The sequence below is a fragment of the Carcharodon carcharias genome, chromosome 2 (genome assembly GCF_017639515.1).
Source record: "Carcharodon carcharias isolate sCarCar2 chromosome 2, sCarCar2.pri, whole genome shotgun sequence".
Classification (NCBI taxonomy): domain Eukaryota; kingdom Metazoa; phylum Chordata; class Chondrichthyes; order Lamniformes; family Lamnidae; genus Carcharodon; species Carcharodon carcharias.
Window position 1 is genome coordinate 39,475,396 of NC_054468.1, and position 24,417 is coordinate 39,499,812.

Below are 24,417 nucleotides of genomic sequence, written 5' to 3' on the forward strand. Positions count from 1 at the left end.
AGTCACAGATCAAGTTATAATTGACCAAATTAATTACGCTCTGATCTAAAATGTCAACATTCCTTGTCACTGCTCATTTTCCAGCCAAGAAAACGCACTTGTAGCAAATGTAACGTTATATAACTTGACGAGGCAAAAATAAGCAGAACCTCCATCTTCAGTAGCAAAACTGCTGAAATCATACCTGCATGTTTAGACAACATTGAAACAGCACGATTCCACGGCATACTCAGCATATTATTTGGATCAACTGTTACTCAGTTGTTGACTCAGTAATATAACATATTTCCCAAATTTCTTAATGACATTTTGAAGATCCCGCCTTCATTCCCCAAATGTGGCAAGCTTTAGTCATTGCGCAGGAGTGCCTCCGGCTATTGGTTTTCCATTCAAGTAATGGCAACAGAGAGAAAGCATAAATCGGAATTACATTGCTAACACAGAAATGGGTTTTGTGATCCGATCTCCAAATTTCAGCTACAGTTGTACTTATACAAAGTCTGGAACTATGTATAGACGCCCAGTCACATTTTGGGTGAACATCATACTTAAAGTGGAAGATGTCTTCAGTTCACAACTAACAAGGAAGCGTTAGTTCAGTATTTTTTGCAACAAGTTGGGGAAACTGTTAGGTCTGAAAATTCAGATAAGGTGCCGTAATTTTAAGATATGCGTTTTATTTATTATCCAACGGACCGTTAATGACAGGGTGACATCGTTTATGAGGACTTAGGTGAGTATTAGATCATGTAATACACAACATGTGTGCTAAGTAAACACAACCTGAAGGCAACGTTTAATTAGTGTCTGGTGCGGAGATTTTGTTGATTAGAAAGTGCTTAAGGTTTTCAGGCTCTACTTTCCCTTTATAAAAACAAAAAACTGCGGATGCTGGAAATCCAAAACAAAAACAGAATTACCTGGAAAAACTCAGCAGGTCTGGCAGCATCGGCGGAGAAGAAAAGAGTTGACGTTTCGAGTCCTCATGACCCTTCGACAGAACTTGAGTTCGAGTCCAAGAAAGAGTTGAAATATAAGCTGGTTTAAGGTGTGTGTGTGTGGGGGGGGGGGGGGGGGGGGGGGTGCGGAGAGAGAAAGAGAGAGAGAGAAGTGGAGTGGGGGTGTGGTTGTAGGGACAAACAAGCAGTGATAGAAGCAGATCATCAAAAGATGTCAACAACAATAGAACAAAAGAACACATAGGTGTTAAAGTTAAAGTTGGTGATATTATCTAAACGAACGTGCTAATTAAGAATAGATGGTAGGGCACTCAAGGTATAGCTCTAGTGGGGGTGGGGAGAGCATAAAAGATTTTTAAATTGTTTTTAAAATAATGGAAATAGGTGGGAAAAGGAAAATCTATATAATTTATTGGAAAAAAAAAGGAAGGGGGAAACAGAAAAGGGGTGGGGATGGGGGAGGGAGCTCACGACCTAAAGTTGTTGAATTCAATATTCAGTCCTGAAGGCTGTAAAGTGCCTAGTCGGAAGATGAGGTGTTGTTCCTCCAGTTTGCGTTGGGCTTCACTGGAACAATGCAGCAAGCCAAGGACAGATATGTGGGCAAGAGAGCAGGGTGGAGTGTTAAAATGGCAAGCGACAGGGAGGTTTGGGTCATTCTTGTGGACAGACCGCAGGTGTTCTCCAAAATGTAGAGACCAAACGTAAACTGGGCGACCGCTTTGCAGAACACCTGCGGTCTGTCCGCAAGAATGCTCCAAACCTCCCTGTTGCTTGTCATTTTAACACTCCACCCTGCTCTCTTGCCCACATGTCTGTCCTTGGCTTGCTGCATTGTTCCAGTGAAGCCCAATGCAAACTGGAGGAACAACACCTCATCTTCCGACTAGGCACTTTACAGCCTTCAGGACTGAATATTGAATTCAACAACTTTAGGTCGTGAGCTCCCTCCCCCATCCCCACCCCCTTTCTGTTTCCCCCTTCCTTTATTTTTCCAATAAATTATATAGATTTTCCTTTTCCCACCTATTTCCATTATTTTAAAACATTTTTTAAAATCTTTTATGCTCTCCCCACCCCCACTAGAGCTATACCTTGAGTGCCCTACCATCCATTCTTAATTAGCACATTCGTTTAGATAATATCACCAACTTTAACTTTAACACCTATGTGTTCTTTTGTTCTATTGTTGTTGACATCTTTTGATGATCTGCTTCTATCACTGCTTGTTTGTCCCTACAACCACACCCCCACTCCACTTCTCTCTCTCTCTTTCTATCTCCGCCCCCCACACACACACCTTAAACCAGCTTATATTTCAACTCTTTCTTGGACTCGAATTCAAGTTCTGTCGAAGGGTCATGAGGACTCGAAACGTCAACTCTTTTCTTCTCCGCCGATGCTGCCAGACCTGCTGAGTTTTTCCAGGTAATTCTGTTTTTGTTTTTGTATTGTAAATGGCTTGCTAACCACAGTCTATGAAGCCTGTAAGATGAGATATAAATGCACGTCGTTGTTGTCATGTATTTGTTTATTTCTATACTTCACCCGAATCTATAACCGTGAAGAGAAAACTCCTCCATTCTTTCAAAATGGAAATGAAATATTAAATGTGAAATCAGACCCTTCCCCGTAGTTCTGTAAATGTTCCCTTCTAGTATTTATGGTGCGAACGTCAATATTGAATCTGAGCACGAATACTATTTCAATTCATTAAGACCTCTGGCTATTAAAAGAGGCGGATTTGTTTTAAATCGCAAGGCTGCATTATATAAAATGACATCATTCACAATCAGCATATGAACAATAGGATGTTACTCGAGACAGGTACGCAAGTATTGAAACTCATGTTAACAGTCTAATCCTTGTTACAATCCTAAATAAAACAAAATGCAGTTGTTAAATATAAAATTGCAACGGCGACAAAGCAAATAAAAGACGGAAGTTGGATTTAGAAAGATTAGTTAAAACGCTCGATGACATAATTTAATGAAGAGGATTGTATAGATCACATCACGCGCCTTTAATCTGATTTCGATCAACCAATTCCGTACAAAAGCTTTAGAATACTTCGCACGTTTACTTATTCCAAATTTATTGCATCTTGTTAATAATTTGAAATATTTGTTTTAAGAAAAGATTCTTAAACTTTGTAAATATTTGTAACTTACTTATACAATCTCTTTGCAACATGTGCCTGTAGATTAATATGAATTTTCGTCTTCTGGGAATCGGTTTGAGAATTCCAGAGCTCAACTGAGGAGCAAGCAAAATCATCAGGCTAAATAAAAATATACTCTCCTGCATCCAGACTAAAATTAACGCTGAACTGATCAATTTGTCTCTTACACACAAACATAGTATTTTGAATTGACCAGAATAAGTAGTTTCAACCCTAGTTAAATCCTTCAGTTTTAGATGTCGGATCGCGATTTGAATAAAATTGAAACTCTATTTGACTCTATTTTAAAATACTGTAGTCAACAAAACTGCAGTGTGAGTGAACTGACCGGGACTTCTCAAGTCGCTGTGAACGAAACTTGTAGTTCGCGCGTTTCAGGTAGGATGCACGTGGTTTTAAAGGTCCAATCGGCAGGGAGTGGGGCGGGACTCCAGAAGCCCAGACTGTACATTTAGACCTCGGCGTGGATTCGCGAAACAGTCGAGGGAAGTCTGACTGTCAGTTCAGGGTTTTGAGAGCTGATCCAATGGAGAGGTACGAAGCTGCCATGGTGCTCGGAGCGCTTGGGAATGTCATGGGCTATCACAACATTTCCCACGAGTGCAACAAACCCGGGCTAAAATTGACGGAGACTGATTTATCAGGAGAGATTGACACGATGATTTCGAAATCACTTCAGTGGCAGGTTCCATTTGATACTCTCATGCACATGGCAACTGCTGAAGCATTAGCTGCTGGTGAGTTTTCCTTTGGTGTTCGCTTTCCTTTCCTTTTGCTCTTTTGTTTTTTTGCCTTGTATCCCTTTTTCTCTCTTCTCTTTCGTCCCTGTTAGATGTGATATTGAAGCATTGCTGTCCATCAACTGCTTGATATCTCTGCTCACCCATAAACACAGCTCATTCACACCAATCCCCTGCACAGATAGCCTTCACGTGATTTTATCAGTGAAGATACAAATGTTAAAAGTGTGGTTCTGACATCACTGTCTGATACTTCGGACCGCTAAAGAGCGATTTTAAAACGACAACATGCAATCTGAGCGCTGTTAACGTAGCTAAATTGAAACAATTAACACGACACCGCCCTTTCCAGGTACGATAACAAGCTCGTGGGCTCCTTAAACTCATTTCTCAAAAGTAGCATTCTAAAACGAAACAAAAATCCCAAGCAGGATGCTATATTTCATTCATATTTGCACTTGAAAGGTAAACTGCCAAGTGCCTCCAAAGACTTACTTAAGCCCCGTCTTATTAATCGTGCAGTAGTTCAGACAACAGACTAAAATTATCGTCACTAGTAAAATGAAGACGTCATTTTCATCAGTTCCCTTTCCAAATATCACATCATTTTTGATTGTGCGGCATAGCGTATATTTTCGACATAAAAACTTTAACGGTGGAGTTACATCCCTCATATAACATGTGGGAAATATACGGTAGCTCTGTTAGCCAGGAGAAAACAGTGATCTTTCGGATGTGGATCCTTCAACAGAACTTTAACCTGATACGTATTTCCAGCATCTTGAAATGATTTTTTTGTTGTTGTTACATTCTTTCTATTATTGAATGGATTGCGCATTTAAGTTAGCTCTTTCATGCGTTTAAGTTTTTATCAAATATGACCTTATCGTTAGCATGCTAATAGTAATCAATCTGTGCTATTCTTTCAGGATGGGATTCCTTACAAGAACTTTGCAGCCAGGCGGCAAAGAGATATCTCATTACATTGCATAGATACCAGAAACGTCAACCAAAATCAGTATTAGACGGAGTCCAAGTGCAGACAAAAGACTATACTTCTAAAGGATACACCTCCTTAAAAAGAGGAGGTGAGAGGCATTTCATGTAATTTTAAGCAGTGTCTATTAATTGCACATCAAGGCTGTGAAATATTAATGTCATGACTGGGAGAAATATAGGTAAATTAGAGTTACTGTGGAATGAAAATAAAGAATAATTAATAACCAAGATTTAGTACAAACCACTATTGTTCAGATTTTAAACTAAATAGTGGAAACAGGGGGCCAAATGTAGTATATCAAAGAGTAGAGACAAGGTAAGAGAGGAAAATAGTAATATGGGAACTGGCAGGAAGGGACAGAGAGAAAAAAATCTAAGAATGTACCAAGGATCAAGACTAGATGTCACAAAGATAACAAAAAGGCAAAACTAAAGGCTCTGTATTTGAATGTGTGTAGCATCCACAACAAAATAAACAAATTGATAGGGCACATTAAAGTAAATAAATACGATCTGATGGCCATTACAGAGACATGACTGCAGGATGACAAGGATTGGCTCTTGAATATTGAGGGATATATGACATTCAAGAAGAATAGGAAGCTAGGTAAAGGTGGAGGGGTAGCACTGTTAATCAAGGATGGCATTTGTGCAATAGTTAGAGGTGACCTTGGTTCAGGAGACGAGAATGAAGGATTGGTTTGGGTGGAGAAGAGGAATAGTAGGGAAAAGAAGTCACAAGTGGGAGCGGTCTACAGGCCCCCTAACAGTAACCATAATATAGGACAAAGTATACATAAAGAAGTATTGGGTGCTTGTGATAAAGGGACAGCAATAATCATGGATGACTTTAATCTACATATAAACTGGAAAAATCAGATTGGCAGTAATAGCCTGGATGAGGAGTTCATAAGATGCTTTCAAGATTGGTTCCAGAACATGCTGCTCTAAGAAACTATCTAAGAGCAGGTTATATTAGACTTGGTATTGTGTAATGTGACAGGATTAATTAATGACCTCAGAGTAAAGACATCCCTAGGTAGCAGTGACCATAATATGTTTGGATTTTACATCTGGTATGAAAGGGAAAAGAGTGGGTCTAAGACTAATATTTTAAACTTAACTAAGGGCAACTATGTTGGCATGAAAGCTGAACTAGCTGAAGTTAACTGGGATACTAGGCTAGGGAATCGATCAATAAAATAGTGGCTGGCATTTTAAGGGGATATTTCAGAATACTCAGAATAAGTATATTCCTACCATAAGGAAAAATTCTAAAGGGAGGACCCACTATCCATGGTTAACTAAGGTTAGGGAAAGCACCAAACTTAAGGAAAAAGCATATAACTGCACAAAGATGAGTCGCAGATCATTTGATTTGTCAGAATATAAAGAATGGCAGAGAAAAGGAATCAGGAAAAAGAAATTAGATTATGAGAGAAAGCTAGCTACAAATGTAAAAATGGATAGCAAGAGTTTCTGCAGGTATTTAAACAGGAAGATAGTAGTTAAAGTGAGTGTTGGTCCTCTAGAGGGTGAGAATGGGGAGTTAATAGTAGATAATAAGGAAATGGCAGACAAAATGAACAAATAATTTGCTTCTGTCTTCACTATAGAAGAGACAAAAACATTCTAGTAATAGCTGCAAATCAGGAGTGGAGGGGAGAGAGGAACTTGGTGAAATTACAATCACTTGGGAAGAGGTACTGAGCAAACTGATGGAGCTGTGGGCTGACAAGTCTCTAGGTCCAGATAGACTTCATCCTAGGGTCTTAAAAGAGGTGGCTAATAAGGTAGTAGATGTGTTGGTGTTAATTTAGCAAAATTTCGTAGATTCTGGAAAGGTTCCACTAGACTGGAAAGTAGCAAATATAACCCCTCTATTCAAGAAGGAAGGGAGACAGAAAACAGAAAGCTGTAGGCCAGTTAGCTTGATATCTGTTATGGGAAATATGTTAGAGTTGATCATTAAAGAGGTTATAGCTGGGCACATTGAAAAATTCAAGGTAAGCAGTAAGAGTCAGCGTGGTTTTGCAAAAGGGAAATTATGCTTAACCAAGTTATTAGAGTCCTTTGAAGGATTAATATGGATAAAGGGGAGCCTGTAGATGTACTGTACTTGGATTTCCAGAAGGCATTTGATAAGGTGCCACATCAAAGGTTATTGCGGAAAATAAAAGCTAAGAGTGTGGGGGGTCACAAATTAGCCTGGATAGAAAATTGGCTGGCTGGCAGAAAACACAGTATGCAAAAATGGTCTTTGATTGGCAGGATGCAATGACTGGAGTTAAGTAGGGGTCTGTGCTGGGGCCTTAACCTTTTACAATTTACAGCAATGACTTAGATGAGGAGAGTGAAGGTAAATTTGTAGAAGACATAAAAATAGTTAGGAAAGTATGTTGTGAAGAAGACATGAGTTTGCATATGGATATAGATAGGTTGAGTAGGTGAGCAAAAATCTGGCAGGTGGAGTATAATGTGGGAAAATGTGAAGTTGTTCACTTTGGCAGGAATGCCGTCTTCGTCTCCGGGCTCACTTCTTTGGGCAGGAATCCTCTCCACGTTCAACGGATCCTTTTAACCACCTCCAATATTCTCCCTCCACCTGGACTCCTCCCTCTGGATTCTTACCTTATCTTGATCTTTTCATTGAGAACTGTCAGCGTGACATTAGTTGTCTCAATTTCTCTGATCCTCTTACCCATTCTAATCTCTCTCTCTCTCTCTCTCTCTCTCTCTCTCTCTCTCTCTCTCTCTCTCAACTTACTGCACTCTGTTCTCTCAGGTCCAACTCTGACATTGTCATCAAACCCGCTGACAAGGGTGGTGCTGTTGTTGTCTGGTGCACTGACCTCTACCTCGCGGAGGCTGAGCGTTAACTCACGAACACTTCCTCCTACCTCGCCCTGGACCATGACCCCACCACTGAACACCAAGCCATTGTTTCCAGAACTGTCACTGACCTCACCTCCTCTGGGGATCTTCCTCCCACAGCTTCCAACCTGATAGTCGCCCAACCTCGGACAGCCCACTTCTACCTCCTACCCAAAATCCACAAACAGAACTGTCCCGGTAGACAGATCGTGTCAGCTTGCTCCTGCCCCACGGAACTCATTTCCCGTTATCTTGACTCTCCCCTCTCTCCCTTCCCACCTACATCTGTGATTCCTCTGACACCTTATGTCACATCAACAGTTTCCAGTTCCCTGGCCCCAACCGCTTCCTCTTCACCATGGACGTCCAATCCCTCTACACCTCCATCCCCCACCAGGATGGTCTGAGGGCCCTTAGCTTCTTCCTCGAACAGAGTCCCGAACAATCCCCATCCACCACTACTCTCCTCCTTCTGGCTGAACTTGTTCTCACACTGAACAATTTCTCCTTCAACTCCTCTCACTTCCTCCAAATAAAAGGTGTGGCTATGGGTACCCGCATGGGCCCCAGCTATGCCTGTCTCTTTATGGGGTTTGTGGAACATTCCTTGTTCCAGTCCTACTCCGGCCCCCTTCCACAACTCTCTGTCTGGTACATCGATGATTACTGCGGTGCTGCTTCATGCTCTCATCGGGACTTGGAAAAATTTATTAATTTTGCTTCCAATCTCCACCCCTCCATCATTTTCACGTGGTCCATCTCTGACACTTCCCTTCCCTTCCTTGACCTCTCTGTCTCAATCTCTGGTGATAGACTGTCCATCAATATCCATTACAAGCCTACCGACTCCCACAGCTACCTCGACTACAGCTCCTCACACCCCGCTTCCTGTAAGGACTCTATCCCATTCCCTCAGTTCCTTCGCCTCCGTCGCATCTGTTCCGATGATGCTACCTTCAAAAACAGTTCCTCTGACATGTCCTCCTTCTTCCTTAACCGAGGTTTTTCACCCACGGTCGTTGACAGGGCCCTCAGCCGTGTCCGGCCCATCTCCCGTGCATCCGCCCTCATGCCTTCTCCTCCCTCCCAGAAACATGATAGGGTCCCCCTTGTCCTCACTTATCACCCCACCAGCCTCCGCATTCAAAGGATCATCCTCCGCCATTTCCGCCAACTCCAGCATGATGCCACCACCAAACACATCTTCCCTTCACCCCCCTTGTCGGCATTCCGTAGGGATTGTTCCCTCCAGGACACCATGGTCCACTCCTCCATTACCCCCTACTCCTCAACCCCTACCTATGGCACCTCCCCATGCCCACGCAAAAGATGTAACACCTGCCCCTTCACTTCCTCTCTCCTCACCGTCCAAGGGCCCAAACACTCCTTTCAAGTGAAGCAGCATTTCACTTGCATTTCCCCCAACTTAGTCTACTGTATTCATTGCTCCCAATGCAGTCTCCTTTACATTGGAGAGACCAAACGTAAACTGGGCGACTGCTTTGCAGAACACCTGCGGTCTGTCCGCAAGAATGACCCAAACCTCCCTGTCGCTTGCCATTTTAACACTCCACCCTGGTCTCTTGCCCACATGTCTGTCCTTGGCTTGCTGCATTGTTCCAGTGAAGCCCAACACAAACTGGAGGAACAGCACCTCATCTTCCGACTAGGCACTTTACAGCATTCCGGACTAAATATTGAATTCAACAACTTTAGATCTTGAACTCCCTCCTCCATCCCCACCCCCTTTCTGTTTCTTCCCCCTTCCTTTTGTTTTTTCCAATAAATTATATCGATTTTTCTTTTCCCACCTATTTCCATTATTTTTAAATATTTTTAAATCTTTTACGCTCCCTCCACCCCCACTGGAGCTATACCTTGAGTGCCCTACCACCCATTCTTAATTAGCACATTCGTTTAGATAATATCACGAACTTCAACACCTATGTGTTCTTTTGTTCTTTTGTCTGTGACATCTTTTGATGATCTGCTTCTATCACTGCTTGCTTGTCCCTACAACCACACCACCCCCCTCCACTTCTCTCCCCCTACCCAACACCGCCCCCCCCACCCCCCTCCACACACACACACACACACACACACACACACACACACACCTTAAACCAGCTTATATTTCACCCCTTTCCTTGGATTCACCTAGTTCTGTTGAAGGGTCATGAGGACTCGAAACGTCAACTGTTTTCTTCTCCGCCGATGCTGCCAGACCTGCTGAGTTTTTCCAGGTAATTCTGTTTTTGTTTTAGAATAAAAAAGCAGAGTATTACTTAAACTGAGAATAACTGCAGGATTCTGAGGTGCAGAAGGATCTAAGCATTCTTGTGCATGAGTCACAAAACATAAGTATACAGGTACAGCATGTAATTAAAAAGGCTAATGGAATGCTATCCTTTATTATGAGAGGACTTGAACATAAAAGTAAGGATGTTATGTTTCAGTTATACAGGCATTGGTGAGATCACATTTCAAATGCTGTGTACAGTTTTGGCCTCCTTATTTAAGGAAGGATGTAAATGCGTTGGAGGTGGTTCAGAGGAGGTTTACTAGATTGAAACCTGGAATGAGCACTGTCTTATGAGAATATGTTGGACAGGCTGGGCTTGTTTCCACTGGAGTTTAGAAAGTGAGGGGTGACTTGATTGAAATATATAAGATCCTGAATGGTTTTGACAAGGAGGATGTGGAAAGGATGTTTCCTGTTGAGTGAATTCAGAACTAGGGGGCACTGTTTTAAAATTGGGGGTGGCCCTTATAGGACAGAGATGAGGAGAATTTGTTTTCTCTCAAAGGTTTGTATGACTTTGGAACTCTCTGCCTCAGAAGGCAGTGGAAGCTGGGTCACTGAATATTTTTAAGGCCGAGGTAGATAGATTCTTGTTAGTCAAGGGATTCAAAGATTATCGGGGGTAATTGGGAATGTAGAACTCAAAAGACAAACTGAACAGCCATGATCTTATTGAATGGCAGAGCAGGCTCGAGGGGCTGAATGGCCTACTTCTGCTCCTATTTCATATGTTCGTCTTTCAATTGATTTAATTGACACTATTGTCCTCAATTGAACCTGAAGTGAGATTACAGTTTTGGAACTATTTTATTGAATATGTTTTCTTTGTATATTTTATATGTTAAGTTTGTGTATGATTGTTTTGAGTTATTTTGTCACTAGCTGCAGCCAGGGTAGACATGAATAGCCAGTCTGCTCCTTTTAGTCAATGTATGTATGATGATATTCACAGTGAAGGGTTAGAGACCGACCGCTGTGCAATGTCTGCAAATTAATCAAGTAATAATTTACACCTTAGTAACACCAAATCACAAGTTGATCATTATTTAATCTGAATTGGAGATGCCTTTATGATACAAGGTGAACTCTGCATAAATGAAAATAAAACAATTCATGAGTCTTCAATACCCTTATAAATAGAGGCAAATCTTCCTGGTTGTTTACAAGTAGATTTAAGTATATGGAGGAAAATCACAGAATCAAAGAATCACAGAGTGCAGAAGAAGCCCTTCATCCCATCGAGTCTGCGCTGACACGTGAGAAACACCTGACCTACCTACCTAATCCCATTTACCAGCACTTGGCCCATAGCCTTGAATATTATGACATGCCAAGTGCTCATCCAGGTACTTTTTAAAGGATTTGACGCAACCCGCCTCCACCACCCTCCCAGGCAGCGCATTCCAGACCATCACCACCCTCTGGGTAAAAAGGTTTTTCCTCACATCCCTCCTAAACCTCCTGCCCCTCACCTTGAACTTATGCCCCCTTGTGACTGACCCTTCAACTAAGGGGAACAGCTACTCCCGTCCATGCCCCTCATAATCTTGTACACCTCGGTCAGGTCGCCCCTTCTCTTCTCCAATGAAAACAACCGAAGACTATCCAACCTCTCTTCATTAACGATCAACTAATATACCATGGTCATTGAAGGTATCCTGAATTGCAGAAGATATCACATGACTTTGATCAGGGCAACCTTGGTGCTAACAGTACTGGAGAAAGAGAGTTAAGGATTTCAAACAGGGAGTTGCGGATGAAATGAAACAAAGGGCTGAATTTTCTCAGAATTACACTAAGTGCTGTAGCAAATGGGTAAAATGGAGTCCTGCCCACCAACAAAAATGGTGGTTTTTCACACCGTATCTTCCCGAGACCACCTCATTATTTATTCATTCCTGGGAAACAGGAAGTTTCCATGGCGGCGGGCTCTCATTCACCCGCTCGCCATCACCCCGCTATTGCATCATGCCGGCCGCCATCTTTAAAAGGCACCCACCAGCAAAGCACTCATCACCACCAATTCATCACCGCTGCCTGGGAGACATGGCAAGCAAAGGAAAAAAGACTGCAGCTTTCCCCCCCCCGCTTCAATGACTGGCCCCTCAAGCAACTGCTGGATGATGTGGAGGCCCGCCATGATGTGCTCTACCCTCACTCTGGCTGCAGGATGGGCAGCAAATTCACCAACCTGGTTTGGGAGGTGGTAGCAGCAGTGGTCAGCACACATGCTCTGTAGAGGAAGACAGCCACCCAGTGCCACAAAAGAATGAACGATCTCTGTTCCACCATTCTTTTCATCACTCTAAACTCAAATACTCTCAAATCCATCACACATCCACAGGTCACAACATATTTTCTGCGCATGCCACCTATCACACCTGCCGCCAGTGGGCTCAGAAAATTCCGTCCAAAGCCAGGAGGTGACAACACCCTTAAGGACTTTGGAGTGGAAATGGAAATTGGAGTTTGGATGGTAGTTGGTGATAACAAAATGGCTTAGGTATGCCTTTTAAAGAGTATAAGATGATGGCAGTTTTGAATAGTTGGGGGATGGTGCCTGATCAGAGGGACCTCGTTACAATATTAACGAGCATAGAATAATGAAACATAACTAAATGATCACAAATTGGATAGGAGAGGCTTAAGAGAGCAAGAGATGGTCCTCACAGAAAAAGTTGAATTTGGAGGAAGAATTGGGAGCGTTAAGGAAGAAACTACAGAATTATAAAGAATCAGGATGAGTGAGTGAGAGGCTGTGAGAAGATTGGAGATGGACGTGAGGTCAGAAGGAGGTAGTGGCTGAAGCACCTGTGTGGATGGTCCTCCCTTTGGAGACCAAAATATCCATAATTTCTTTGCAATATTTTAAAAGTTGAGGTTGGAAAAGCAGCTAAAAGAGTTTGCAGGAATGAAATTGAGGAATCTGAGATCATTGGTCCCCTCCATAATGTTCCTTGAATTGTAAGAAGTTTAGCTTTGGAGAGGGTGGTATGATACTGTTAGGTGTGATTATGCCAAATCACAGCACAGCAGGAAGCTATTCAGCCCATCATGTCTGTGCTGGCTCTCTGAAGGAGTAATTCACCTAGTGCCACTCTCCTGCCTTTTCCCCTTAGCCCTGCATTTTTTTCCTTTTCAGGTAATGATCCATTCCCTTTTGAATGCCTCAATTGAACCTGCTTCCACCACACTCGAGGCAGTGCATTCCAGATCCAAACCAGTTGCTGCAGGAAAATATTTTCCTCATGTCGCCACTGCTTCTTTTGCCAATTACCTTAAGTTTGTGTCATCTTGTTCTTGATCCTTCCCCCATTGGGAACAGTTTCTCCCTATCTACTCTGACGACAGTGGAAAGCTGGCCCAGTCATAGAACAATTGCACTTAAGCTTATGGCCCTTTACAACATCCCTACTATTACTTCAAAATACCATAAAATAAATCATTTGCTAGCTGCAGCGACTGTTATGTGGGGAAAGTTGGTAGTCATCTGCACCACCATATCCAACTAGAGAGATGAGAAATACTGTGGCAGATAAAATGAAAATCTTAAATGTTAGTTAAATTAAGGGATAACCAAGCAACAAAGCTTGGCTTGGATAAGAAGGCATATGGCATACTTACCTTTATCAGCCGAGGTGTAGAATATAAGAATAGTGAGGCTATGTTGAAGCTATATAAAATGCTAGTTAGGCCACAGCTGGAATACTGTGTGCAGTTCTAGTCGCCACGCTATAGGAAGGATGTGGCTGCACTGGAGAGGGTGCAGAGGAGATTCACCAGGATATTGCCTGGGCTGCAGCATTTCAGCTATGAAGAGAGACTGGATAGGCTAGGGTTGTTTTCCTTAGCGCAGAGAAGGCTGAGGGGAGGCCTGATAGAGGTATACAAAATTATGAGGGGCATAGATGGGGTAGATAGGAAGAAATTTTTCCCCTTAGCAGAGATGTCAATAACCAAGGGGCATAGATTAAAGGTAAAGGGCAGGAGGTTTAGAGGGGATTTAAGGAAACATTTTTTCACCCGGAGGGTGGTTGGAATCTGGAACACACTGCCTGAGGGGGTGGTAGAGGCAGGAACCCTCACAACATTTATGCATACAGGTAATGGGCCAAGTGCTGGAAAATGGGATTAGAATAGATAGGTGCTAGATGGCCAGCATGGACACAATGAGCTGAAGGGCCTGTTTCTGTGCTGTATAATTCTATGACTCTAAAGCATAAGCAAGCACCTGCCAGGATCTTGAAGCAGTTGAGGGAGGAAATTGCAAAGGCACTGGAAATTAAATTGAGTGCCCGAGGACTGAAAAGGAACTAATGGAGTACCCATTTTTTAAAAAGGAAATGGTGTTAATTTGGGTAATTACAGGCTAGTTTGCTTAACATCTGAGGATGGCAAAGCCTTGATGAAATGACCACCTATCTAAATAACAAAAAAAAGTTCGAAGTCAGTTCATATTTCAAAAGAGATGATTCAAACACAGTGAATTCTTTGAGGGAACGAATGTGATACATAGGGAAAATAGTGAATGGACATTAGGAAGGTCTTTGATAAGTTACCATATGGGAAATTGCTAGTGAAGTTTAAGGGATATGGAGTTACAGGGAGAATAGCAAATGAGAGTAAGTTTTAGAAGGGAGAAATGGAGAATAGAAGATTTTAGGTTGAAAGTGGATAGTGATATCCCTCAGGATTTCAGTTCTGGAGCACTTCAATTCACCATGTATATCAATGATTTGGTTATAGACCAAAAGGATGTGGCATTGAAATTTGCAGATGGTACCAAAATGTGATCTCTAGTTAATTCTTTAGAACATCAGAGGAAGCAATGTCGGGGATATTGATAAGATAATGGAATAAGCTGAAAAGTGACAGACAGAACTCAAGTATGGTAAGTGTAATGTGATGCATTTTAGTTTTAAAAAAGCATTAATTATACTTTGAATGAAAAAAGGGCTCGGTGTCATAGGGAAGAGGGATTTGGGGATTTGTGTACACAAAACGTTAAAGGCAACAGCTCAGGTTGATCGGCTATGAGAAAAAAACTAACAACATTGTAGTTTTATCACAAAAGATACAGAATATAAATGCCAAGAGGTCATGATGAGCCTACGTAAAATCTTAAGAACACAGTTAGCATGTAGGAAGGATATTGAGGCTTTGGAATGGGTACAACACAGATTATCTAGATGCTATCTTGTATGAAAAAGAACTTTAAAAATTGGGTCTTTTTTGTTATAACACTGTAGATTAGAGAGCAATGTAATGTGATAGAAATTATGAAAAATAAGATAGGTGAGATAGGAACAAATTGTTCCAGTAGCTTTGAGGTAAAGAATGAGGCCACAGATCCAAGATTGAATGCAAGAAAGTTTGAACAGAGCAGGAGAGTTCTCTTAACTCAAACGTTGTGTATGGTTTTGCATGTGCGTGCATGTGTGTGTGAGGGGGATGTGGTGGGGTAGACAATGTTTGAGGTGGTGGTGTTCAGTGTAACAATTTCAGAGAATCCCAATCTCTGACAAGATCTTCATGTTACAATTTGGAATGTAGGGACTGTACATATACTTTACTTTTCTATTATCAACAGAGTATAATATGTCATTCTGGGAAAAACAAAGATGACCAGGACAGAAAACTACTCAATTTTAGTATTTTGTTTTCAAGCAAAAGCAGTAAATGTGAGATTGTACGTAACTCAAACTTCTGTTGAAAGTTTAAATAATCGAATTAATTGTCCTTTTAAATGGTATCCAAAATAAGCTGGTATTGTAAGTGTACATATTACATTAGTAAATGCTTGATGTTTTGGTGAATCTTGAACGATTCACTGTAAATAGCCTGTATTCAGCAATTTTGTGATAATACGAGTAGAAATTCCATTTCAAAGCTAAGGGTACAGTTTACACTTTTATGTTTGAACGCGTATTATTGATTTTCATTTCTATAAAACTTGAGTGGCATATTTTTAATGTACATAATATTTATTAATAATGAGGTTGAAGTCACCATCAGATCATTATCAAGAGCTTTAGCAACTCAGTCAGCACATTGAATGTTTCCCCTACTTAGATATTTAAGGAATGAGATACAAGTTCTATTATTCGCCATGATTAAATCAATGCAGTTAAAAGTTGGCTTTTTAAATGTACTAATAATTAGTGCTTGTTTAGTAACATTGGTATGTACAAGTGATGTGGAATTTGAAGCACCGCTATCAATCGGCTGTCACATGCAATTCACAGAACCTAAATTTGGAGCAGCTGCAAGAACAATGTGTGTCGGTATGTGCTATTCAAAGGCTGAGCAACTGAATGACCTCCTGCAAGTCAGCATTGAATGTGGTCGAATGACGCACAGTAATCCAGCAGGTAACATGTAAAGGATTAAGTAATACCCTTTCAGCAATAAATGCGTATGTCTGATGACTATCAAGAGAACTGTTCCAATATGATAACTAAACCATTAAATAAATTTGTTCATTTTTTTTTTGCCGATAGCATTTAAAGATGCTGGGTTAGTTAAGTACCGGGATGTTAGTTCTAATGCTATACTCAAAAAGCAACCAAAAACTGCATTTTACAGAGCAGTTATTACAGCTTGGCCTACATCAGCTGTGTAATGTTGTAAAATGTAGACGGTGTAAATAATAGCACTTCATTGAAGTAAACAGCAAATTTACGCTATCTATTCATAAGTAAAACAATTAGGAAAAATAAAGTAGAAAATTATGTAACATTCTTTAATCAACATATTACTGTATCAGATTCTGCTTTATTGCATCTTGTCTAAAATCTCATTTAATAGTACATAGAATTACACAGAAACTGGCCATTCCACCCAACCATTTATAGTATTTATGCTCCACATGAGCCACCCGTCATTCTTCTTCATCTAACTCTAACAGAATAACCCCTGTTTCCTCCTCCTTTATATGCTTATCTAGCACCTGCACCACCAGAGTCGTTTCCCCGCCCCCCCCCAAACTTCACCTCTCACCTAGCTCACCCTCCCCAAAAATCCTATGCCAGCCTGTGCCACCCCATGCCCCCATAGATCATCCATGCCCCCTTAATGCCCCCATATATCGTCCATAACCATTCACGCGCTTGTACTATGTACAGTCCTCAAGATTCCATGCAATATCAATGAAAAATATTTTACATTCCTTGGGAAGAGGAAAATCAGGTTTCCTCCAATAAAAGCAAACTGTGGCCATTCACGCAACGAAAGTCACCTCCGCACCCAGACGAAAATTCAGCCCATTCCGTTGATGTCAACTAATCCCTGCGGTAGCAAGTTCCACATTCTCATCATTGTCTGGGTAAAGAAGTTTCTTCTGATTCCCTGTTTGGTTTCGTGGTGATTATGTTATATTGATGGTCTCTAATTTTGCTCTTCCACACATATGGAACCATCCTATCTGTCTTTACTCTTATCAAAACCTTTCATAATTTTAAGAACCTTCATTATGTCAAGAGGAAAGAGATCCAACTGTTTAACCTATCCTGATAGGTACAACCTCACATTCCTGCTATCACCCTTGTATATCCTTTATTTGCACCCTCTCCAGTGCCTTTTTATAATTTAGCAGCCAGAACTGTACCCAGTACACATAACACTCCCCACTTTGTCTCCTCCTATAATAATACTGCATGTTGGACAAAATTATAAGGTCCCCCCCACCACCCCAGGAGTGGACTGGGATACAGGGTTTTTGGGGTGGGGGGGGGGTGCTGCATTATGGGGTGGGAAGGTGCAGGGTAGAGAGCCCATCACTTTCCTGATCCCCATGTCCCTCAATTAAGCTTGGGGTGCACAGGGTCAAGAACGGCCTTGCTGCATGGAGGCCAATTGGGACCCTTAAATGGTTACCTAAAGGCCTCGCCACCACCATTGGTATTCAACTAACATCAGGCAGAGGCCACGCAATGTGGGCAAACCGCCAGATTAACACTGGCAGATAAGCCTGCAGCCTGTTTCGGGGCAAGTCTCTCCTTGGGCATCCTGTGCCCATGAGGGGTCTGCACAGGGCAAGAGAAGGATTGGCAGGAGCCCCCTGCTGCCCTTTACAGCAACCCCCCTCTCTGACAGACCTTGGCAATCCCACCCCCTTTACCTGTATTATGGTGTTCCAATGACAACCCTCAGCCTGAGGCCTACTGCAGTACTGGGATTGGCAACCACTCCCTGTAGCACTTCTGGCACTGGAGATCTGCAGGCTTTTGATTAGCCAGAAGCTGTCTAGCCTGCAGGAGAAATTTATGCGGAAAATGCCCCTGCATGAACCTAATGGCAGTCAGTAGGCTGTGCAATTGGGAATGGCCGCAGTGCAGTTGCCACCGGCTGTCCAGCCGGAGTATGAACCCACCATCGTGACCATAAAATTCCACCCCATCCATTGTATCACTTGAATGTGATGCAGCAACATGGCTTAAGAGAAAGATGCAAATTTATCTTCCCAATTCTCTGCACAATGAGTTCTCAAACTCAGCTGTGGCATCAAGGGTCATTTAGTAAGAGGACTTAAGGAGGGTGCAAAGATTATAGGGTGTGTCTTCTGCTCCACTTTTGTGCATTTGCAAGTGGATGATTCAAGTGCAGCATTTGGGACTGGTATGAAAGTGAAAACCTGAAAAAGAAGGATATATCTTCCTCTGTCATTCTGTCTATGTTTGAGATTTGTACCTTCATTATATTTAGGTTTGCACTGTATTGTTTGTTTCAATATATTGTACACCATCATGCTGTATAATTCCATACATTGACTTTACGCTGGTATCTTTTATGCACCAGGATTTTGCAATCAAGCTGGATCCAAAATGGCAGGCCTACTGTTTGAATTTAGTTGTGTTATTTTTGCTATTATGGAACCAAACTGTATAATGAACTGCACATGTCATCTTACAGATAAACATTTTATATTCTCAAAAATATGCATTGGAAAAAGATTATACTTTATTCAAAACACCAGACTGGTTCTAATTTACTATCTGAAACATTAACACTAAACATGTTCATCTGTAGGGTTTCTAGGTACTTTCTGTACAGCACTTTTTACATCATATGCTATTCAAGGGAAGCCCATTGTTCAGTGGGGACGTAGAATGATGGAAGTGATGCCAATTGCAGAACAGTACTGTGAAAGGAAGATGAAGCACTTTTCAGGTAGGGTTTCCAGCTTGCCAATCTATTTCTTAAATAAGACTTATTTTTTTCCTATTATTCAGACGTTTATTTTTAGATCCTGATAGGTATAATACAACATTTCTATAGAAGTAAATGTAACTTGTGAAAACATTTTGCTACATATGTGTTAGAAAATGTTCGGATCACAAAGATTTCTGTTTTCACACCTTGCAATATTTTTCACGTACTTTCATTGCAGAGTATAAAGAAAGGATTTTGCATTTAACATACATTTATCTTATAATAATAGTTCCAAAAAATAATTTAATTAGAATTACAATATTGGGTCTGCCATGGATATTATCTTGAGATTCAGCAGACTGTGTCAATAAACGATCTCTACATCTTGTGATCAAGGTTGTTCCCATGCTGCCCAACATTGAAACATACCATCCAATGGGGGGATGCAAGGTGAGGGCATAACAATAGGACCCCTTTGCGAATTGGATGTCATGTCTTCCTGATGCGTGCTTCTTCAGTTTATCAGTAGGCAGACTGATAACACCTTAGTAAGATGAAATCTGCAATAGTTACCTTCACTGTATTTTACAGTAAATGTGCTGAGCAACTATTTTGACCAAATCTTATCTATAATCCAGCTAACTTCAGTTCTATCCAGGGGAATAAGCAAAATAATAAAAATGCTTCTTGCTGTTCCTTTCTGGGGTCTAAGAAAATTCCAATTTTCTAAGACCACTTTTCAACTTGAATGTGGCCAGCCATCTGAGCCAAAGTTGACTTCCTTCCTAAATGAAAACTGCCTGCTCTTCACTGTCCTTTCTTTTAGCAGATCTCACCAACTGACTCGTCAGCTTGAGTCTTTGTTCTCTTGTTTCCTGGTTCACAGAAAATAGGGCACTTGATTCATTGCCCTGCCCCGACTGGGGAATTGCTGATCAAACCTACTATTAAACATGATTAGTCAGAAGAGCTGCTCATCGAGCGTAAGATAGACACACACAGAAACCAACCAAGTGTTTATCATTAAAAACTATTTTCTGTTTTTTCTCAAAATAAATGGGACAAGTGTGACATAATAGGGGCAGTTTTAACCCTTGCTGCTCAGCCGAAATCAGGTAGCCAAGTGGTTTAGATCACCAGTAGAGTTCACTCACTGATGTCTCATATTGATCCTGCAGCTTCTTCCAATTTTAACTTTTTCCAGACAAGAGGCCGACCTTCCTAAAACTGGCAGGGTTCTTCTTTAAATATGCAGATTGGGCTGTGAGGACATCATGGTTGTATTTTTTACATGTAACTGAACTGGCAGGCTTAACATCTCATCTGAAATGTAGCACTCCTTCATTATTACATGGCAATATCACCCTAGATTGTATGCTCCAGTTTCAGAAGTTTCATGAATCCGTGATTTTTTTGACCCAGAGATAATAATGCAACCAATGAACCAAGGCTGGTGCTAATCAGAAATCCCAATACATAATGTATTGGGGAATCAGCTGCCTCAGAAGCCATCTCTTCCAGGTAATTATAATATAATTATAGCATGTGACATTGCTAATTGAGCTCCCTAATGAACAAAACTTAAGAAGAAAATTTGGATGCTAACATGACATGAAAGGTTCCCCATAAGAGTTATGACAGATAGGCAACCGAAGTATATATGCTTACTGCAACAAGCATCAGATCATCCTAACTCAGACATCATAAATAAGATACAAGGTAAAGAAAACTCATACCTTACCCCAAAAATCTGTCCTCTCCACAGCCTTAGAGCAGCAGTGTAGCACTTTGACTCCTTTCTGCTGTCCTCTTTGTCTTTCCGAAAAAACACTAGCAATATAATGCCATATTAAGTTGGTTTGGTGGTGCTGGCTCACCTCCCCAAGAACTGCATTGACACATTCCAGATTCATTCAGCCACGACTTTTGTATTTATTGAACAAGATTTGAATTCGGGTCAGCGAAATGATCAAGTCAGCAGAGCAACCAGCCCCCTCTTCTATGCTGAAGGTTGAAAATAAAGTGCAATCACAGCATAATGTAATCAAATTCATTAGATATGACTCATATCTTGTAGCATCTTTTTTCTGATAAACAATCAGAATTACCTTTACAGGAGCAACAATGGACATTGAGCAGGAATTAGATGATGTTAAAGGAAATGACCAAGAAATAATTTTAGGAGACTTTTGAAGAAGAAATAAAGATAATGTGGCAATTGGTTTTGGGGAGAAAAATCCATAATGCAGAGAATGGTGGTTGCAGGCTGGAGCAGAGAGGAGGGCAAGTGGAGACTATTGTAGGATGTAGAGCTAAAGATTTCAGTAGAGAGAGAGACCATGGAAGGATAATATTGATAGAAGCATTGGCATTTCCTGTGTCTTCAGGTTTTAATTTTAATAAGCTTTAATTAGAATATCGATTTCTGTAAATAATTCATGTGCAGATTTTAAATATATTGGCTATGTTTTGTGTGAGTTATTTCCTTTACACAATCCTTATATTTGCTCATATTTACAGATTATCGTGAGAACTGGTTTTCTTTTGAAACAAAATGGCAATTTTACCTTCAGTTGAGGGGAATTGAGAAGGATGACTGTGATAATGCTATGTTTCCTAAAATCTACGATATTGAAGAACAAAACAAGGTACTGGATAGAAAACAGCCTAAATGCCTAGTAATTTGATGAATAATGAATTTGCTTATTTCTAATCGGTCTTTCTATCTCTCTCTCACATTCCCCTATTTATGTTAGCATCAGTTTAAGTCCCCGCAAATTTTTAAATTTGAAGTTGAAATAATTCTAGCATTACTACAAACATTTTAAATGCAGCATACTCCACAATTAACGAAGACAGTTAAAGATATCTGCTTTGTTATGAAGGACACTTTCATATTTTATGTTTTCCTATCCTATTTTTTCTTATTGTTTAAATTTTGTTAGAAAGAGATTTAAAAAAACTATATGTAAATATTGAGATAAGTATATTCATAAAGCATATAGATGAACTTTAATGATTAAATATTCAAGAAATGCACTATTGTTAATGGACAAAAAGATACAGATATAATACACAGAAAACTATCAACAACTGTAAGGATAAAATGAAGCTAGCCAAAAGTATTCTGTGGGAGACAAACTTTTATTTGTAATGCATCAATGCTGTAAATACTATTTTATAACATACCAAAAGCTCCCCATGTTAAAAATTGCTGACATGTGTAATAATCCTGAACCTTTACTTTCCTTGTTGCAGTAGAGCCAGTACATTTCAAATCTGGACATAAATTAGTCACTGCAATAGATATTCTGAAAATTAACTTTTGAAAGTATAGTTATTGATTCAAGAGGATAGATGGGCAATGAATGCTGGTCTTGCCAGTGACAACCATATCTTTAACCATATAAACGGATTTTAAAAAACTGCAGTCATTTGCACTGTAACAGAAGCAGTCACCACAATACAAGTTTCAGATAAATCATAGCTTTGTCAAAAAATAATCTGCATGTTACTGATTACCTCCATTTAGAAAAATGAACACTGTCACTGCTAACCTCCATTTAAGGTGTCTCCCATTTTTTAAAAAAAGATGCCAGAAGCACTTTAGTTAGAAAATTAGTTTGTCATGTCATAATGTGGGTATGCACTGATTGAAATGCACATAATTATCTCTCAATAGAGCTAAATGACTACTTGCTATATTAAGTGTCCAACTTTGATTGTAGAGATGATACTCGCAATGGAATCTTAATCCTGTGAATCATTGTTATGATAAATTATTCCACATCATTTTTTATGGGGTTTATCCCTGGACTTGCACTTCTTGAATCAAGATCTATTTGTTCAGGGCTGAGGTATTACTGAACATACCACAGAATTCTGAAGTGGCTAGTTAAGTCTAAGTATGTTATTATATTGAATAGTTTTCCCACACACCACAATTAGAATATGTCTCACATTGTCACAAGAGCACGGAACCTTACATGGTAGCAAGATTATGGATGAATGCTTTGACATAATCTTACTTGCCTCTTTAAGAATCACATTCATTTATGGTGTGCCTGTGACCTCCTTCTGGAACACATGGTTTATATCAGTAGTGGTTTACAGATAACAGGCACCACTGTTACAAGTAAGAGACTGCATTGTTTCCAAGAACAGTAACACATCCCTTGCTTAAAACAAACTTTTTGAAAAAGGCCTGTGAAAAAATTAGAATATATGACTTGGAATAAAAGGTTTTTATGAAAAATAAAATCAGCCTGTCAACAACAACATGCATTTATGCAGTGACTTTAATGTGAAAAACATTACAAGGCATTTTATTGGAGCAGGGGAAGAAATAAAAACTAAAGGAATTACCCCAAAGTGCTAAATGAGAATAGAGAGTAGATTTATGAGGCATGGCAGGTGTTACTAGACAGTGGGAAGGTACCTATAGATGGGAAGTAGGTCAATTTTGTACCTACATTAGAAAAGAGCTTGTCTGAAACAGGCAACTCCAGATCCATTAGTCTTATTTGTAGCCCATTTAAATAATGGAATTGAGATGTAAACTTAGATATATAATAAAAAGAAAGAAGTTGCATTTATAAAGCATCATTCACAATCTCAGGAAGTCCCAAAACTGCCAAATAAGTACTTACCAAGTATAGTTACAGTTGTAACTTAGAGATCACGGCAGCCAATTTCCACACAGCAACATCACACACACAGTAATGAACTAGCGGCCATGTAATCTGCTTTCAGTCATGTTGCTAGAGGAATAAATATTGGGCAGGACATCAGGGAAAGCTCCCTGATTTTTAGATAGTGCTATGGGATTTTTACATCCATCTGAAAGGACAACAATGGCCTCCATTTAATGTTTCATTCAAAAGATAACATCTCCAACAGTGTAGCACTCTCTCAATTCTACACCTGGAGTGAGATCTGAACCCAGAAACTTCTGACTCAAGAGATGAAAGTGCTACCACTGACCCAAGACTGATACCTGTAAAAGCTTAGTAAACAACAGTCAGCATGGATCTAGAAGGGGAAGATCCTACTTCAGCAACCCTCTTGACTTCTGTATGCACTTTAATAAAAGCTACAATGTGTAGTACTTAGACATCCAGAAGACATTTGACAAAGCCCTGCATGAGAAGCTATTAGTTAAATTCAAAGCTATTTGTATTTAGGCTAATTCTTTTTTATGGATAAAGAACA

The 24,417-nt window shown here is 40.4% G+C and overlaps 1 protein-coding gene across 1 annotated transcript in view; it reads left to right on the forward strand.

Annotated features, from left to right (window-relative positions):
* The first annotated feature begins 3,606 nt into the window (after positions 1-3,606).
* LOC121275292 overlaps positions 3,607-24,417 on the forward strand; it is a 39,645-nt gene continuing 18,834 nt past the window's right edge. Inside the window, exons 1-5 of the mRNA XM_041182739.1 lie at positions 3,607-3,878; positions 4,811-4,969; positions 16,302-16,427; positions 19,084-19,224; positions 21,727-21,854. Of these exons, the coding sequence (XP_041038673.1) occupies positions 3,668-3,878; positions 4,811-4,969; positions 16,302-16,427; positions 19,084-19,224; positions 21,727-21,854 (765 nt within the window). The 5' untranslated portion in view covers positions 3,607-3,667. The remainder of the gene's footprint in view (positions 3,879-4,810; positions 4,970-16,301; positions 16,428-19,083; positions 19,225-21,726; positions 21,855-24,417) is intronic.